Source organism: Aptenodytes patagonicus, chromosome 1, assembly GCF_965638725.1.
Source record: "Aptenodytes patagonicus chromosome 1, bAptPat1.pri.cur, whole genome shotgun sequence".
NCBI lineage: Eukaryota > Metazoa > Chordata > Aves > Sphenisciformes > Spheniscidae > Aptenodytes > Aptenodytes patagonicus.
Window position 1 is genome coordinate 182,627,990 of NC_134949.1, and position 20,173 is coordinate 182,648,162.

Below are 20,173 nucleotides of genomic sequence, written 5' to 3' on the forward strand. Positions count from 1 at the left end.
TTATTGATTGTTTGCAGAACAAAACATAAATGCTATATACAAAAATAAACCATGAGAGCATGTACATGCATACTTGTTCTGAATTCTTTATGCTATTTATTTTCAACACTGATAGTTCTTTGAGATATTTGAATATTCATGTGACAACATAGGGCTTATTTACATGAACTGAAACAAGAGGAAACCAGATGAAAGCACTATAAATCCTGTGAATAAAACCAATATATTATAATATTTACATTTCATAATGTTCTGAGTTTCAAATAAGTAAAAGTTGTTTGTAAAATTTCTACTACTGGGGAATATTGTTCCATTTCTTAAATCAGCTTGTAGGTGCAATAAAACTTTCATAAACATGTTACAAATTGCTTCCATCTTTCCTGTATGAATAAAAGGCTGAGGGTTCCTAAATTACATCAGAATTACAGCAAAGCTTTGGATTGAGTTGTAAACGCTATAACAATGTATCAATTTTAGAGTAATTACTTTTAAAATATGGATTACAATTTAAAGTTGCCATCTTTTTTTTTTAGTTGATTTTAAATCCATGTCCTTAATCATCCAACCCAATGCAGCTGTTTTACTCATGTTGTAGCCCTGCGTCTGGTTCTACTGGTACAGGAAACGTACAGACAGTAGAAGGAAGATCCTATGGCTCTCAGATCATACTCTCTTCCTTTTACTCCAGTAGTAAGAGTAGAGGTATTGTGTCTGCACGAAATAGTAACTTATTTACACGTGACTTGTAAATAGTTATCTCTCTGCATATAGTTTACTGTATCTATTGAATTATTGTTTCTCTGGTTATTGCCACTTTGTTTAAATATCATAAGAGAGCAGTAACCTGCTCAAAACCTGCTATTAGTAAGGCAGCATGGAGACGAATCTTTAAACAAATATTTTCACTGTCTATAGTGTGCACACTTTGGTAGTGGGTGGATTCAAGGGATTTGGTTCTGTTCTTGTAAGGTAATATTAAAAACTAATACTGAACTGTTGTCTATAATCAAGTCTACCAGTTTGTTAGCATAATGAAATAATACTCTGTCAAAATGTTTAAAAGCATCAGAGGAGTTTGTTAAATAATTTGATAAATTATTCATTTGAGTTTTCAGGTTTTTAGTAAAACAGAAAAAACAGAATCCACATCTCGTATTGTCTTAGGTGTATAGATTATGTGGCTAAAGTATTTTCAGGAGCTAAGTCTTTTGTACCCAATCTGATCACTGTATACATGTCTGTATGTATGTGTATGTGCTACAGACACGTAAAATATTAATACAAGGTAAATGAGTGCTCACCGAGCTCTCTTTGCCATATGGCCCCTGTGGAGGATAGAAGGCCCTGGCTAACTTAAGCCTGCCATATGGACCTGGTGGAAAAAGGTAGGTCTTACACACAGAGCAAACCTACCATATGGACTGGGTGGAGCACTCAAAACTCTAAACATTTCTGATACACCAGGGCCTTTTACACAGAAGAATGTAAAAACATACATAATACATTACACACAAAAGCCATTGAAAAATGGATCAATTGTTTAGGTTTAATATGATGCTTTCAAGCAGTGTCCAAAACTATATAAATAATCAGGGCTTATTTTGAAATAGTAAAGAGGATCATCAATCATTTACAACTGACTATTTTACTTTGCATTTAACATCTGCTGTATAATGGGGCTGTACAATACCACCCTTAATGCTGTACAAAGACAAACCAGCCAAAAATAGTGATAGGGTAAAAGCAAAGTTTCTCTGAATGTGATCCTTTGGGGTTTTTTTTCCCTCCTGTTCTTAACCTGAAACACAAAATTTAACACTTTGTGTAAGAGTCGTGAGGCAAGTCCTGGACTTAGAAATGGCTTCTGTACTCCTGATCTCTTGGGGAAATTGAAATTAAGCATAGGATTAGATCATTGACTCAACTTTATTTCCTCTATGAAACCAAAAAGATCTGTGCCAGCTGAAGCTCTGCTGTTTTGATGTCTAAGATGTCTGTTGCTTTTGTATTCAACAAATCTTCATTTACTTTCCACACTGAAAATGGCATGGTGCTACATAGTGGTGTCTTCTTTTATAGACCAAAGTGATAGTAAAGTAGCATAGTAAAATGCTCATTATATTTCAAACCACTGGACCTAATGTTGAACCTTCCTACACATTCCCATGTAAACATAACTATATTGGCTTGAATTATTTATACTTTAAAAAAAAATAATCAAAAGTCAGATCAGGACCATTCCAATTATGATTATACCAAAATATAGGAAAATGGAACATAAATTAAAGATGTGTTTTTAAGAACTTATTTTCCACTTTCCTATCTGTTTTGATAATGATTTAGATCTTGTTTTCACAGTTTTACATGTGAAAATGAATAAGCAGAAAAGAAGTCAAGATCTGTTTTATTTTTGCAAATAGGGAGATTATTTAGGCTGTTTTGTCCCTTCAGATTTCTGTCACAATCCTTTCCTTTTCTCTAACTGTATTTTTTCTCCTCTGGTCTTTAGTTAGACTTGAAATTTCAACAAGCAGATTAATTTCTTCATATCTTGGAGGGGGAAGAAACTACTGAAACAAAGAAATTTTAGAAACAATAAATATTACTGAGAAAAAGGTTTGAGAAGTAAGGAAAAGGTTGTAGGAAGCAGCAGAATATGCTGAGTTACAGAAAAGCTAGGACAAAGGGAAGACAAAGGAAAGTGATTCTGAAAATAATTAACGAAGAATTTAGATTTTAGTTTTTGAACTCGTTGAACTGTACTGGAATTTGGTAGAAAGGCAGCCTCCATCAGTAGCACTGGCTTCCTTTCAAAAACTGAAAAATATCACTGAAGTTGCTGTGACTTGCTCGTCTCAATCTTCTGGGTGCAACAGTTCATAAAACCATGCGAGGTGGTCATTTCCTGATGCAGCTCTTGCTCTTTTCCTAGGTGGGCTAAAAGCCAACCTACTATCAGGATACTGAATAAAAATATTATCCTTAAATATATACTTAGCTCATCAGGTTAAGATAATAAAGCTTGTGTGATTTGTTTCAGTTTGTTTAGGCAGTAACTGTTTCCACAGTACCATAATGGTAAAGATCTTCTGATTCCTGTTTTATTTATGTACAGTTATCGCATACATGAATTATCATAAAGTAGTAGAGAGCATTTGAACCACTCAGGATTTGTATTTTGCTTCTATTGCATAGCATTTATAATTGCTTAAGGAATTAAATAAATAATTTTTCAAATATGTTACTGGCATAAACATTGAAACATTTACAGAAATTTTGATATGAAACAGAATTAGTAAAAAGATCTGTCCCTGTAATGGAGTTACAATGTGTATTTCCTTGATATTATGATAGAATATAGATAAAAGGCTGAATGCAATATTTAATTTGCATGAAGGTTTTAAACTGGATCCTGGGAAAGATTTTAATTTACCAGCAAGTATATGGCATGTTTGCTGTGTAAGGTACCTTAATTTTCTGTATTTAATGTAAACCAAACTGATCCAGGTTACATGATGACTCCAAACTATTTTTTATCTTCTTAAATCAGTGCTGAATGTGACCCATAATATATAAATACATAAAGGATATTTTTTTCATCTTCTCTAATACGTATTCTGGTATATTAGCATAAATTACATATTCCAAGACATGAAGACGCATGCAGGCCAAATTTCACTTTAAAGTGGATGCCTCAAATGGAGCAGAAAACAGTAGAGGTAAAACTTCTACATTATTCTATCAGTGAGCATCAAGCTAGTGAATGCCATAGAAATCTCACTAATGGACACATTCTGGCAGCTTGTTGCAGATGTTTGATGAATGAATTGCAAGAGGAATCATATTATCAGATGTAAAAATGCTTGCCTTTTCATTCTGAATTTTGCTTCTGAGCACTCTGGGGCTTAGGGATTTTGGTTTGTTTATTATTATGGATTTCTGTGAAAATCAGATATTAGGATATAATCTATAGGCAATGGGTTGAGAAATGTGGCTATAATACTGTAAAGGACTGTTTCTGATGCTATAAACTATGAAACTCATATTGAACTCCTGTAGGCAGACAGCCAGATTTCTATTAGGGTATCATAACCATATAATCCAAAATGTGTACATCAATTATTGTCTACAACATTTGCATCTGAGTACTGGAACCATTCCATAGATAGACACATTAAGGACATTTATTATATTTGTTAAAAAAAATTATTGTGAAATAATTTTAAAAAGTGAGTTAAATATAATTGATAGTCTCTTATGCAAATGTGGGTATTTTTAGCCCCCAAACAAAGGAAACCTCTGTGCTATAATGCTTCATGATACTAAAACAGCTCATTCATTTTGTACCCTTCCTGGTGAGACTTTGTCAAAATGGGATGCTTCACATCCTTTCGTTTTCTGTAGTAGTTATGAGAAGAGTTAAGGTCTTGGAGTTACTAGATCACATATTTCTGTAAAAAGCGTGTATTGCCATTTTGGTACTTAAGCAAAGAGTAGACATTATGGAACTATTGATTGTAAAACACCTGTTGCCTTAACCTCTCGGAAGCATCACTGCGGGATTTGACCAACACGGCCCCCTAGGTACTTTCTTTTCAAAGCATGGTTTCTTCCCCTGCATTTCCAATGCATTCATAGCTTTTCCTTGCATATTCAAGAATTCCTGAACCTATTACCAAATATCCCCATGCAATTGTGTTGGATGAGTTGATCTGATTTTTTTTTAATTATTTTCTTTTATTGGCATTTTTGGCTCTAAGAGTGAGGCACTAATACATCTGGGATAGGAATTTTGGCATGGAGAAAGCTTGGGATTAGGTTTTCTTAGTGTGTTTCTGTCTTGCTATGCATTTTTAGACTGGTCGTCTTATTCAGTGGTCTAATTAATATATTGTCAGCCTGAATATTAGAGGTACTTGATAGTATACTTTCTATTAAAGAAGTTATTAAAATCATGGGCATTAATAGTATCTTACAGTAAAGTGAAGTGAAGATAGGTATACATGTTTTAAAAGTATTTGGTTTCTGCAAAAAGAACTGTCAGCGAACATTCTATATATTTATCTAAAATTTGATATTTTCTCATGTTAATTTAAGAAGAAACATGACAGCATTCTGTACAAATGTTGAGTTAAACAAAACACTTACATTAATCAATAGATCTAGTTTTACAAATTCTGGCCAAATAAAGATTTTTCTGCTGGGGCAGGCTACCAGTATAAGCTACCACAAATGTGAAGTGTTTAAACCTCTTTTGTCTTCTCTATTGAACTTCTCTGACATATTTGTTTGTGAAATGTGGTACTGTTGACTTCCGTGCTGCCACTTTACACCAGGTGCCAAGCATGCCTGGTCAACCTCATCTGCTTGCCAGCACTCTGGGGACAAGGGTGTGGGACAGGTTATGTGTTGCTGAATGAATGACAGCTGACGAGTGTTGCGCAGACACATCACCGTCTATTCATTTTCTGTTTGGGCATCCGATTCATGCTGTCAGCAGATTACCAAGAACATGGGCCATGTGACAAGGCAGCAGGAGCATTGATGCTTAGTCCCCCATAATTGCGACGTGGCTAGATGTGGACTTCATGAAAATGTTGACTTAATTTTTTTTTTTTTTTAAGAGAATGAATATTAGAATTATTAACTGAACACAGACCAAGAAAAAGAGTGCGAATACAATGCAGTTCCAGGTATTACCATAAAACCTTCATCTTCAGAGAATTACAAGTTACCAGCTGTGCTCTTATCAAGAATTCCCTTCTCACCACTGTTATACTTACAAAAAAGGAGTGGTGTTATTTCAGCTGACAATGACAAAAATGCTAATATTATTGATATTCCTAGTTTTTTAAATCACCTTAAATGCCAAAATAATAGATGTTTTTCAACTTTCATGAAACATGTCCAGAGGATTATTAATCCAAATCATGTGGCACTTGAAATGGTCCAATAAAACCTAGCACAATGTAATTGTTACATTCTGTAATGTTTTTTCTCTGGATTTTGCAGTAGCCATACGAAGACAGTTAAAGTATAGGGAGGAGCACGCAGCACAAAAATAAGTACGTGTGCATTTTGCAGTAGCCATACGGAGACAGTTTAAGTACAAGGAGGAACAGGCAGCACAAAAATAAGTATGCATACTGTGGATGTATTGCCTTGTGTATTGCTTTTATCAGTTGAGATGTGCATATTTATGTCCATAATTTTGAAAATGTGAGTTTTAGTGTACATTAATTATGCAGTCTTTAAGACCAGTTGCTAATTTAAAGTTTGATGTTAATCAGGAATTTAACTCAGACTCAAAATACTTGGCTTGATCTTTGATTCTGCATACATTTAGGAAAGCTAGATGTAGTCAGGCTACCTAGGTGAGGGAGCCAGCGTCTGTAGCCACCACAGTAAAGGAGATTAAATGGCTAGTATCATGAGTGGTGGGGTTTGATTTCCTAAGCAGGTATCCCTTTACTACATAGATGATTATGCACACCCCTCAGCACGACTTTAGAAAAAGCTCAGAATGACTCTTGTGAACCTATAGGGAGACACATTTACACAACCCTCCACATACACTTACGCATATAAGCAGTTCTCATAAAATTACTACAAAGCCAAGAAACACTCTTTTTAGCACTCAATATTGCCTGGCTGATGGAGTGGAGCTAGCAGAGTACTAATTGGGACATTTGATACAAACCAGTAAAATACAGTTATACTTTTTTCAGCATCCAAAGCACAGATGGCCTTAATGTGCATCCAATCCCTGCCAGTAGCATATAAGGATCTTCAAAAAAGAAATAATGAACATAGTTCTCATAATTAAGAACTCCAGGTTATAATATTATAGTGCCTTGAATTTATACTAATATATTGATAAAAAATGCAACAGAAGTATTTAGTGTACCTTTCTAACCATCACTTTATCTTTAGGAATTTATATTTATTTAGGGTTAATTAATGTAAGTTGCCGTCAGGTGTTCAAGATATTTGTACTATATAATTATCAGATATATGCAGAATCATGTCTGACTGTCCCATTTCTTTTTTATTCCTGACCATTCTATGCACTTTAAAAAACTGTGAAAAATCCTGTAAGTGAACAGGGTAATTTTTATTACAGGGACAGAGAAACCATATAGTTTTGTTTTGCACATTATGTGTTATGATGTCAAAGTACACAAAGTGGAAATATTACTGGCATTTTAACATTCAATTGTATGGTAAAATACATTTGTTTAAAAATATGAATGATAATTTATTCTGAAATATCATTAAATCCTTAGAATAAATAAATCAGCAAATACTGCTTGACCCAGCCCTAATCGGTAATAGGCTGCAAAATAAGATAAAGGTTATTAAAATAATCCTTTTATTGAAAGAGAAAATTAGATAAGTTGCGCTGATTGACTCTGAGGCCCTCCTAGGGACATGTAAAATGAAGAATAAACTCAACTTGATATACTCCAAAAAGCCTGAAGAAATCCTCACAGCTGGAACTTCACCACTAATTACATTTTTGCTTTTTGGATATATTTTGCCAACTCTTTCGATTCATTTATAGTGATGTTATACCAGTAATTCCTTAACAAAAGTAAGCCACGTGGTCTTTAAAGAACATATTGCTTTAAAGAATATATTTGCTATTGACAGCTATAAATTTCATTTGCATTGAACCACAGTTCTTGAAATACTACAAGAATTACTTGTACAAAACATGCTGTGTTAAAAAACACAGTTTGACTGTTTTGTTTATTTCTTGCCGAGTCAGCATAAATTTCTTGCTCCTGGGCACTCTTTCTCCCCTCCTTCACCACATAATCCCAATCCTATTATCCCTTTTGTCCTGGGTTTGGCTGGGATAGAGTTGATTTTCTTCCTAGTAGCTGGTACAGTGCTGTGTTTTGGATTTAATATGAGAATAATGTTGGTAACACACCGATGTTTTAGTTGTTGCTAAGTAGTGCTGACACTAAGTCAAGGACTTTTCAGCTTCCCATGCTCTACCGACTGAGAAGGCTGGAGGTGCACAAGAAGCTGGGAGGGGGCACAGCCAGGACAGCTGACCCAAACTGGCCAAAGGGGTATTCGATACCATATGACGTCATGCTCAGTATATAATCCAGGGGGGGAGTTGGCTGGGGGGCAGTGATCGCTGCTCAGGGACTAGCTGTTGGTTGGCAGGTAGTGAGTGGTTGCATCACTTATTCTTCCTGGGTTTTGTTCCTCTCTTTCTCTCTCTTCTTGTTTTCCTTTTCATTACAATTTATTGTTGTTGTTGTTGTTGTTGCCATTGTTATTATTTTATTTTATTTAAATTATTAAACTGTTTTTATCTCAACCCATGAGTTTTTTTACTTTTGCTATTCCAATTCTCTCCCCCATCCCACTAGGGGTGGGGAAGGTGAGCGAGCGGCTGTGTGGTGCTTACTTGCCGGCTGGGGTTAAACCACGACACCTTTCCAAAGTGTTCGGCCACCTTGACTGTCCTTCTTTCCTATTTTCTCAACTCAGCATTCCCTGACTTCTTGATTAGTCCCTGTCTCCTTGTCAAGTCATCCCTGTTTCCAAATCCCCACGTCCCGATTCCAGCCAGCCATACGTTCCTTCTTTTCCTCTGTGTTTATAGATAAATTGGCTTACAAGGTATCAGCATAGAAGGGATATCACTGAACCTGGGAGAAAGAGAGGTCCTTGGGCTTGTGTTCAAGGGGTGATTCTCCTGCTGGCTCTCATTTGCCATTACAGAGACAACTCCAACTGCAGTATGCTCAGTGACCCTGTGCAGCAATGAAGAATGATCTGTAGGGACTGCATTTTCTTTAAAAGGATTAAAGAAATACTGGAAATGTATTAATTGGAATTCTCTTTTCCAAAAAGGACAAGCATCAAGTTAGAATATTGTATTTTCAGTGGTTAAAATCAGACAGAACTGTCAGTAAATATGAGTCTTACTGTTGATGGGCATCTAAACCTACCTCCAAAGTAGACATATAAGACTAGATTCTTACGTACTTCTATTCTTGTGTAGTCCATTACATCAAGTGAAAGTGTGCATATTTTGAAGCCATGCCACTTACAAAAATGGTCCATAATTGTAGAAGTGATATACAGAGGTATGAGTTCTGTAAGACCTATTTGTACAAATATATGTGACTGCACCAGGTATAAAGCCATCGTGTGCAATGTACACGTCCAAGAAACACATTCGTAGTAGCTATGGTCCTTTCCATGTAAGCTTTTAATCTTTTAGTCATATTTCATTATTGGTGAGTTACTGTTCGCAAAGTCCTCAGGCAAACATACCAAGCCAAAAAATAGAAGTCAGTGGACAGCATTTATAATGGTACTGTTAACTGTGAGAGCACCAGCCTCTTTGAAATGTTACAGAAACAACAACCAGCTAGTCAGTCTATCTGAATATTGGATATTCTCCCCTTATTTCCAGCTGCCACAGTTGCGAATGTTTTAATTTCAGAGTATTTGGGTGTCCTGGAGAACTGTTTTTAGCATTAAAAAAAAGAAACTAAAATGTAGATTGAAAAAAAATATGTTTTTATAAGAGTGAGTTTTAGTACATTCCTTTTACAGTTCACAGTCATCTCGCATTGCTCCTAGTTATGTGCAGGGTGAATCTTGAATGACCAAATCTATAAAGCAGCCAAATGATATGGGAATTGAGCAAGAGGATTTTATTTTATTTTTTTTAAATCTGCACAAAGTTGGTAAACATTTCAGTTCGGCACATGGGACCCCCTGTTCTTTTGTATTAATATAAATCAACAATTACAGATGAATTAAAATAGAAGAGCTTCTCACACCTAAAACCTCTAACTCTGAGGAAGGTGAAATACAAAACTTTGTACTAAAGGGTGTTTGACAACATAAACCAAAATAATAGTAAGCCAAATGGAATAGATTGTTTCCACAGAAATGCATGCACCAGATTTATGATAGTAAAAAGTGAAAACAGGATCCTCTTTCATCATTCAAATGGTAAGAATGAGCCTGTTTTAGGAACAAATACATGTGAAATATTTTACAGAGAACAAAAAAGCATCAAGATGCATTACAAAAAACCATTAAATGATTACAGAAAGGCAGTAATCTGTATAGTATTTTTTGGAGCCAGCTATTATCTCTTGCTTTCAAATCCTGGCAATATCAATATTCTGCAGTTTGATTGGTGACTGGTCTGAACTTATCCTACTTGCTTTTAGGAACAAAGACAAGAGAATGGCTACCTCTATTCATCTATTATTGTTTAAATAGCTGTCACAGCTTCCAGGATGTCTGTTTCCATGTTATCTAGTGAAAGAATAAAATAGAATGGCAACAAACCAAATACAGTGAAAAATGTTCGTTGTATTTGGCCCAAACCAGCTGCTGTTCACAGATAAAATCTGGTTTGAACAAAACCAGGTGAATTTTAGAAAATGAGGAACAATGGATGGAGTGGATGTAGCATTTACAAATATTTTGAAGATGTGTGTCTCATTGAGACTTGCCTATTCTGGTGATTTAGTTTGTATGTCAAGGCACATATTCATCTCTGCTCAGATACTGTAGAGGCTTGGGTAGCAGCTTGTCCTATCCTTGTTTAGTTGTTAATTTATAACATCTCAGTTCCCAGCACAAACCAAGGCAGGCCCGGACACTTCTTTGTTCTGCCTTGTTCTGTCTTTTTTTTCCCTTTTCTTTACGCTGTTGTGCTGCCAACTCCGACAATGGAGTTGTAGATTGACCCTCTTTCCCCTCTTGCCCTGGCTTGTCTTCGAATGCTTCCTTTGATGCGTTCAGACTGAAAATGCCAGATCTCTGTCTCCCAGCAAGGGCTCATCATTTTTGCAGTGTTCCTCTGCTAGCAGGCTAAGAGGAACATTAGTAGTTCCTTTGCAACAGTTTAAAAGATGTTAGGCTAATGATTATTTGGAAACAAAGATATATCATCATATTGAGAAAAGAGGACTTCTGCAGGAATGGAAGATTTTAAAATGCCTTAATTACAAGAGGTCATATTATTTTCCTTCTAAGATATGTGGTTATGTTTTAATTGGCTGTGTTTACAATGTGGTTTTTCTTAAAAATGCATTTTTTCAAGATTCCCTCAATCATCGCTTATCTCACATCCACAAACATCCATGCTTCCTGTGTATAATATGTACATTTGCTCTGTTTCAAACATACTCACACTCAAAGTTTATTTCACATGGGACATCAAGAAAACAAAATCACATTAGTCTGACTTTTTTTTCTGAGTTGACGTTTCATTAAAATAAGTTCACAGTAAGTTCAGCTCTCTAGTCTTACCCTTCAGTGTAAATTTGTTTCTGTTATTTATTATAACATAAGAGTTTGGATGTTATTTTGAGTTCATACCATTCTGCATAACTTTAACCTTTTTTGACTTACTTTGCCTATTGCAAAACCATGCTACACATTGTTAGGAAAATCTTTGCAAACTTCACAACATGTTTTGAGCATGCACAAAGTACAGCAAACAACATATATTTAATTTTAAAGTAGTAATACAGTAAAAGATTTAATGCCTTGCTTACATTCTATGACAAGACCTGTGTTAGGAGCTTTCTGTATCTCAACAATTGCATGGAAGAGCATAGTTTTTAAGTGGATTAAGACCTATGGAATTTTTAAGGGGGTCAATTTTATCTAGTATGACTTAAAATATTTTGACAATTTGAGACCTAAAATACTACTAAGATTCTAAGTTGTCTTAGAAAGTATGAGAGGTCATTGGTCCATTTCTCTGACAAACCTAGAGGCAAATGATGTCCCTTTTTTAGTTTACTTTCTCATCTGTACGAATCAGCTCCACCATGCATACTAGTGATCAGACTCTTTCTTGCTATACCATGCAAGTCCAATACTTTCACTGGAACCACTGATATAAAGAAGTCTTTAGCCGAAAAACTCAGTAACATAACAAAGAAGAGGTTTTGTAAATTTTTTTTTTTTTTTTTAACATTGGATAGGAATCATTTGGGAAAGCCATATTTGTAGCAGAGGAAAAAAAAGTTTTCAGCTATGCAATAATATTGTGTAGTGATTATCAATCTATTGTCTAACCAGTTTTGTTTAAGTTTTGGGTTGTTTCTTTTGATTAATGACAGCGTAACAATTCTGACAGTGGTTTGGAAAAAAACATTTGGCAATGATTTTTCACACTAGACTAGGATTTGAGAAGATGAACTAGCAGGATGATCTGAGAACAATAAGCTAGTTTGCAATACCCAGGAATACCTAATTTATTTTTTCTAATGAAGTGGCGAATATTTCTATAATATTTTAAAAGTTGGGGAGAAAAGAAACAATTCAGATTTAGGGCCAAATTTAGTATGTTACTACAAAATGACTACAGAGATATCCATGTTGCTGTGGGGGCAGCATGAGAACAGAGGATACATCCACAGAGTACATTTTTCAGAGCCTGCTTTGAATCTCAGTAAGGTAGATAGGAAATAGTTCAGTAATCTACAGCCAGTTTTTCTCAGCACTTTGTGACATGAGTGGAAAACTTAAATATAGCTGAAAAAATCTTTTATGACTCTGAATGGGCTGAAGCTTTCCTTGGTCAACATCAATTCATTTCACAAAGCTTACCCTGGTAAGCTTTTGAATGATGACTTTATGAGAAAGCAGTAATTGTATCACAAATTGTGACAAATAGGGGACATGAAACAGGGTCTTACTCTTTGTGTAGGCTACTCTCAGCCTGAGCCACAGTGAAGTAGGAAGAACAGCTTCCATGGTAGGACTGATCTCACCAAAAGTAGATCTTTCCATCTTAGCTAGTCAGCTTAGGCTTCTCTTACAGTCAACAGGCAGAGTTGACTTCTAGAGGAAGATTTGTCTCCTCCTGCAGTAGATGCTTGTGATAGTTCAGATAGATGGATTAGTGCCTTAAACTGGTGTCTGCTTCTTTCCACTGGCTATAGAAAGAGCTAAGTGGTACCAGCCCAGAAGCAGATGTCCAAATGCCTGTTTGGGTATTTTTGTGGAGGAACATAGCAGGTGAGGCTTTTGCTCTAGCACTAAATACTGGCCAGCATGACAGAGCTGATGAGGAGATGGGGTAAGAAATCTGCACCTGAACATGGTTGATGGAGATTGCTTCCTTCTGGAGTAGCAGTGGATGGGGACTCTTGGAATGAACTGGGACTTGGAGTTACAGTTTTCTGGTCCTGGGGTCATCAAAGCCTACACTCTAACCCTTTGTTGCTGCAGCTTTCAATTTTTCTGGTCCTAGACTATGTCCACTTAAGAAAACCCTGCACCCCAGTCAAAGAGAGAGCTCTTTTTAGGCAACTAGGATCAGAACTTTCATATAATACAATTCCTAATGTACATGATAGGATAAATAGAGAAGTATAACTATTTATTGAAACTATAGTTAAATAAAGTGCAGAAAGAAAGAGAAATTAAAATACACCCAAACGTGTATCTTGTAATGATCAAAGCCCAAATGGAAAAGAGCAAGTCTGACAAACTCTTCTGTAGTCAAATAGCTGTGCAGAGATCTGCATAATACCAAGAGTACATTCTGATGTCCTTGTGCTATACTGAGATAGATCAATACGTGTCAGTTAGTGACTGAGCCTGTGGTAAGAAGGGTATGTATAGATATATGTATCTATATATATGATAGATAGTTTTCCTTTTGAAGAAATCAGATTAACATCTGGTGCAAAGAAATTGACCTATATTTCTGTATCATATCAACAGTAGTCTAAAAATACTCCAAAAAGTAAAAAAAAAAAAAAAAAAAGCATATTTAAGTTTCTATTAATTGTGGGTTTTTTTCTTTTTTTTTCTTTTTTTTTTTCACTTACTTTATAATCCATTCACAGATTATCTGTGAAACTTTAATCTTAAAAGTCTTCAAGCTTTGGGAGTTTTTCTTCCGTTGTGATGTCAGAACTGATCAGATCTGATTGTTACAAAGATCCCACTAAGGAGTTTAACACTAATTGTTAGAAGATGTCCGTGCTTAAAAAAATTAGGCCAATGATTGTAACCATGCTGTTAATTTCATGTATTCTTCAGAGCATGTTTCAATAGTGGAAATCAGGTGTACTTTTGTGATTAAAAATGCATTGAGGAGCTGTAGTTTTTCTCTGTCTTGCAGAATCTTCTGAGCTGTAAGTGAAACCACTAAGAGCGGGAAGGGTTAATTGTATGGGAAGCCTCATATTCAAATACTTCTCGTATACAAAATATATGTCATGCTAGAAAATATTCTATTGTCAATCCAAATAGAACACAAACTAAAATGAGATAATTGGGAAGGTGCCCATAAAGTCAGCCTGAATATATTATCACAAGTATATGTGAGATAATATTTGTTTTAAAAAGATTCTATGGCACTGTAAACTCAGTCTCATTAGAGACTGCATTTAAAAGGCTTATAAAGTTACTCATTAATGTTATCTTGTTGTATCTCCACAGCTTTTTCATTAAAGAAAATTCAGCAGAAAGCATTTTCTCCTGATAGCAGGAACCAATTTGCAATAAATGTTCTGGAAACCACTAGGGAAGCCATTACTGAGGTCTAATAAAAACAGACAAGCGTAACTTGTTCTATATTTTTGTTTCAATCACATACAGATGAGACCCCGCTCTCCACACCAACCGCAAGAGACAGCCTTGACAAACTTTCTCTAACTGGGCATGGGCAACCACTACCTCCGGGTTTTCCATCTCCTTTTCTATTCCCTGATGGATTGTCCTCCATAGAGACCCTTCTGACTAACATCCAGGTAGGCCTTTCTGTAGATCAGCCTAAAGGGATGGAGAGGAGCCAGTTGCAGATTTGTCTAAATTAATACAACCATTCTAGCTTAATCAGTTCATAAGATTATTTGGATCAACTAATTTACTGAAACTTTCTAGTAATTTAGCTTTTAAAGGTACCACAGCAAACAAATGAATTTAGAAGCTGTCAGATACAGTACGTAAAAATACAGATTGTATATTAAACCACAGCAGAGAATTCGATGAAAATTACATTGGTGTGTTTAACAACATTTGTCTTAAATGCTCTTTTTATTACAGGCTAATGAAATGTATCTTACTGTTTAACTTTATCTCATTTACTAAGCAGAGAAACATTTCTTTAATAAATAGTTATTTTAAATTGCTGGAGTGCCAAGGTGGAAATGATATTTAAAGCTATTTGAAATGTGTCTCCCATAAAAGCATTCACAAAAAGCACTTCTTTTATAAATAAGCTCATTTCACTTAAAGTACTGTCTTCAAAGAATAGACTTCAAAGGGTATTACCAAATTTTCTGCAGATTTCCTATTCGGTAGTCACGATGTCTATTGTGTGTACAGTATAGCCTGATTCAAATATTATTTAAGTTATACACTAGCATGTAGCTTGAGGCCAAGATGTTAGTGTTTCATATTAGAACGAATAATTTTTTTGTCCACAAATTCAGTGATCATGTGTTCCCCAGATGCAATTTTTGCAACAATATGGTTGTATGTTGCATGCAGAAGCAAAATGATAGTGCAGGAAATAATGCAGCCATATTGTACTCATTCCAGATAAGCCTCGCCTGCGCAGCCACTAACTTCTAATGTATTTGTCACAATGTTTTCCCCTGCTCATTCGTGCAAATACATAAAATCAATTGTATTCTATTCAGCAAAGGCTATGACAGAGTAAGGCCAAATCCTGCTCACTTTACTTTCTTAAGCAGTCTCATTAAAGTTTATGGCACTTCAGACTTGTTTTATGAAAAGTTATGATGCATTCATTAGTGATGTTTTGAGATCTAATAACGAAAAATACTGCTATTTAAGAATTAAGTATTGCTGTATCTGCCTGGTCTGAAAGAGCATATTTGTGATTGCTTTTTGTGGTTCTGAGACTTAGGATCTTAAATATTTAAATCATAAACCAAGGTAATTCTGCAACAGTTAGCATTCTTCTAACAGATCTGCTGCAATCTGTAAAGAATGTGTTTTTTTCTGAAGGAAGAAATACGGTTAGCAAAATATGTGATGTTTTAGCTGTGCATGCATGTACAGGAAAGTTCTTAGTAATTTTTTTGACAAATGCGTGCACTCAGTGTCTCTAGACAGCAACCTAATGAGCAAAGCATTCAGCATCAACAGGTTAGCTAATCTTGTGATTGAATATGAGAGTGCTGCACTACTTCAGGATAAATGACCAGGATTAATTTGCCAAGAATGCATTCAGTTTTGTTTTACAGAAAATGTGAACGTGAAATTCAGTCATTGCTTTTTTTTTTTTAAAAAAAACCCAACCCTAATCTTATCTGGAGTGAAGAGCTAAAATAAAAGGCAACGTTGTAAAGAAACCAGAGACTTCTTTATGCCTTCTCTCATTGTGCTTTTGTACTTATTGTTCCTTACCTTGAGATTCCACATCTTGACAAATCGTCTATCAGGGTAAACAGGTGGGACATAAGTCCTTTTGGATTTTTTCAGTATGTCCCCATGTTGCATTACACGGTTTCCACAGATCTCTGGGAATCCTTTCATATAACATCAAGTCATTTTTTTCCCCCATAGATTTAATCTCTATCAGGATGACATTAGAAAATCATAAAAAAAAAAAAAAAAATAAACAGCTAGTTTCATTTTCCCACCTGTGTAGAAAAAATTAAGTATTCTTTTTAAAACAGTAGAGTCTATTACAATAACCTATGCACAATAGTGGCAGTTTCTCTAATCAATGCCATTTAAAATGGTTTCCATATTTAGCAATTATTGCAATGGGAGGGGGCTACCCCAGGCCCACAAATGAGTTCGATACTGTGATACTGACACTTTCAGAACTGAGTTTTAGGTATTTGACTCCAAGTTTGAACTCGTTAATGGGATTTATGGAAAGAGGAAATTCTGTACTATGGTTCCTGCTTGCAATATCATTTGTGACTTTGTTAGGAAATGCATAAGCACTACCTGAAACCCGTGATGCATTTAGTACATGGGTCAGAAGGACTCGTCACTGGGTAAATTCCTCTTTGCTCTCCTTTGGTCCAGATGAATTTTGCATCCCTTTCAGTACAGAGATGTGGATTCAAAGGGGAGGTGGAGCAGTAAGACCCCTCGCCATCTTTTTGTTCCAGCTACACTAGCATTAAGGATAGGGGTTACCAGCAATGGAGCAGATCTAACTTTGTAGAAAAAATCATCTGGCCTGTAGTCCGTTCCCTGCCTCCAGTACTAAGGTGCTTTTGGAACAGAAAATAGCAGAAATCTAGCCAAAGGCTAGATGAGTGTTTTTGGTAAACGCTGTTCTTTTTTTCCCAGGGACATGCATGACGAAAATACGGTTGTGTCCTTTCACAGAAAGGGTATATGTCTGCTTGTGAAATGCAAACGTACATCTTCGTTAGGTCATGAGACTGGGGTGCATGCATGACCTGCCACATGCGGTGATGGAGGGTGCTATATTTTAGGGATATGAGGGTCACATGGATACACAGGCAAGCAGCCTCTGGCTACACCAATGTGCATGGACGTGATCGTAGATACCTGTGCTGTGATCCTGTTGTATATATTCAGTTGTGTGAAGTGCAGGATCTGAACAATCTGTGTAATACAAACCTTGGGTGCCTCCAGAAGTCGTAGAGTCTGTCCTGGTTTAAAATAGAACAGGATTGGGGTACTGTATGGGCACTAGGAGCTCTAATTTCGACCTTTGTCAGGGTAAGGAGGATCCTAAACCTTGCCATGGGGACAGTGCTTTTGGGTATGTGAGCAAAAATTTCTAAGCACTTTTGATATTTGAAAACAAAAGTCTTGCAGGTGCTGAAGAGCTTAGGTGATTGAACTTGGTGCCTAACTCTACTTACTTCCGTTTTAGAAGTCTGAGTCATCCTTTCAAATTGGCCACTAAACACAAGCGAGTCTGTGTCTTCCATCCATACTAAAGTTAAATGGATAGCCCCTAATCACTAGTTTGTAACTTTAGGCAAATGTTAGACAAGCCTATTTGCTATCATTGTCACCAGGGGCTGCCAGTTAGGTTTATTTCCTTTTTGTGTATCATATATATGTTTTTCTTACTTTTCCATAAATATTTATTGAAACAAAAATACAATGTTTAATTATTTGTGCATTTAAAGAGGAGATAATAACAATATACAGTACCCAGAACAACCAATGTTTATTTCTTGCTGGGGACTGCTGAAATGCAAATAATAAACTGTAACAAGATATAATTAAACAAATACACACATAAAATAAAGAAATGAGATCGGGGACATATTTTCTTATTCAGATGTATATCTGCACATCTAGAAAGAAAAGAAAATAAATTTCCCCAGAAAGTTTAAATTAAGTGATATGTCTGTTCCTTCACAATGTATATTTGTTGATTTCTTCCAGATTAAATGCTGGAAGTCTATGTGCAGCTGCAGGGAGGATGAAGGGTGATGGAAGGTGGGTCACAGCAAAATGCTGTGTGGGTGCTAGTGAGAAGGTTAAAGATGTTTCCGTACCCCTCACATCAGTTCACCTTTTTGAGTCATGGCCCGATTATGCCAAAGTATGTTACAGCCACAGCCTTTCATGATACTGCAATATTCTTGGGTAATAGTAATCTTCTTTTAAGCTTTTAGAGTCTGAATCTTTACTGTCCTCGAGCTGAATTTCCATTAATATCTAAGGGATGAATTAGTTGCACCCTGATAGCTATATTTTTCTATCAAGTCTTGTTGCTAAGTATTTTTAAAGAGATATGTAAAATAAGTTGCAAGTATCCCATTGATATTAATAAAAGAAATGCATGATTACAAACTAAATTCCCCTATGAAAACAAAGCAAACTACCGGCTTTATTGCTGCGAGTCTCCTGCACTGTTACCATCTACGACTAAATACACAAGAGAAAAATATTGCAAACACTGGATAAAGTAAAAATCACAGTTTTACTTCATGTTATTTTATTTGTCTTCTGCTAAAATTCAAGAGAATGTTTTTATTTTTCACAGAAAGTATTAATGGAAAAATGTCATTTATACTTGTGCAATATGCCTTTACCTGTGGTGGAGATATTCAATCTGAGATATTACAAAAATGTCTTTCTGGAGTCATCTGTAGAGATAGTCAAGCTGTGTTATCTTACCTTGCTTATGTTTCTAAGTCAGCAGTCAGTTACAAATAGCAAATATTCAAAAATTAACCTGTGAAGTTAACTAAAAATGTATATACTGATTTTTTTTGCAAGCCTTTCACTAGATAGTTTTAATGATAAGAGCATAGAAATTATATACAATTTCCTGACTAAAAGAGAAGCAATGTTATTTGAAAGTTTTTTCACCATGAATAGCTAATATCGCAAAAGGAATCATAGAATCATAGAATCATAGAATCATAGAATAGTTTGGGTTGGAAGAGACCTCTAAAGGTCATCTAGTCCAACCCCCTGCCATGGGCAGGGACATCTTCAACTAGATCAGGTTGCTCAGAGCCCCATCCAGTCTGACCTTGAAGGTTTCCAGGGATGGGGCATCTACCACCTCTCTGGGCAACCTCTTCCAGTGTTTCACCACCCTCAGTGTAAAAAATTTCTTCCTTATATCTAGTCTAAATCCACCCTCCTTTAGTTTAAAACCATTCCCCCTTACCCTGTTGCAACAGGCCCTGCTAAAAAGTTTGCCGCCAGTGGAAGCCCCTGAGCTACAAATCTCTGGAAGCTAGAAGGTCTGACTAGGAAAGTTTCACTGTGTGCATGCCTCATTCTTCTAGTTTTCCTTTTTCACTCACTGTGGGCGGTTGTTGGAAACAGGATGTGATCTTCTAGATAGACCATCGGACTAAGTAGTAAGCCATTTTGATGTCACATATAACTGTGTAGCTAACTAAATTATGTTAGGTGGAACACACTGTAGACATAGCTAGAAAGAGAAAGAGCTTTTACCTTTCCCTTGACCCCTTTCAAAATAGGCAACACATTATTTGTATTTTTTAAAAATAATGATGGGTAATACTGGCTTTAAGGCTGAGTTGAGTTTTGATATATGTTTAATTTCTATAGGGTCAGTAGTCTGCCCTAACATAATGGTAGTTTTGGATACATCGGAGAATTGGAAGAAACATCAACCATATGCCAACTTAACTTGGGACATTTCTGAAGAATTTATCAGTGGAAAATACTAAAACAAGTGCATTAA

At 35.8% G+C, this 20,173-nt stretch overlaps 1 protein-coding gene across 8 annotated transcripts in view; it reads left to right on the forward strand.

The window, feature by feature from the left end:
• DACH1 (dachshund family transcription factor 1) overlaps nt 1-20,173 on the forward strand; it is a 369,496-nt gene that overhangs the window by 303,663 nt on the left and 45,660 nt on the right. For all 8 annotated transcript variants that reach the window (XM_076362963.1, XM_076362970.1, XM_076363001.1 and 5 more), the window contains one exon: nt 14,626-14,777. In XM_076362963.1, the coding sequence (XP_076219078.1) occupies nt 14,626-14,777 (152 nt within the window). The remainder of the gene's footprint in view (nt 1-14,625; nt 14,778-20,173) is intronic.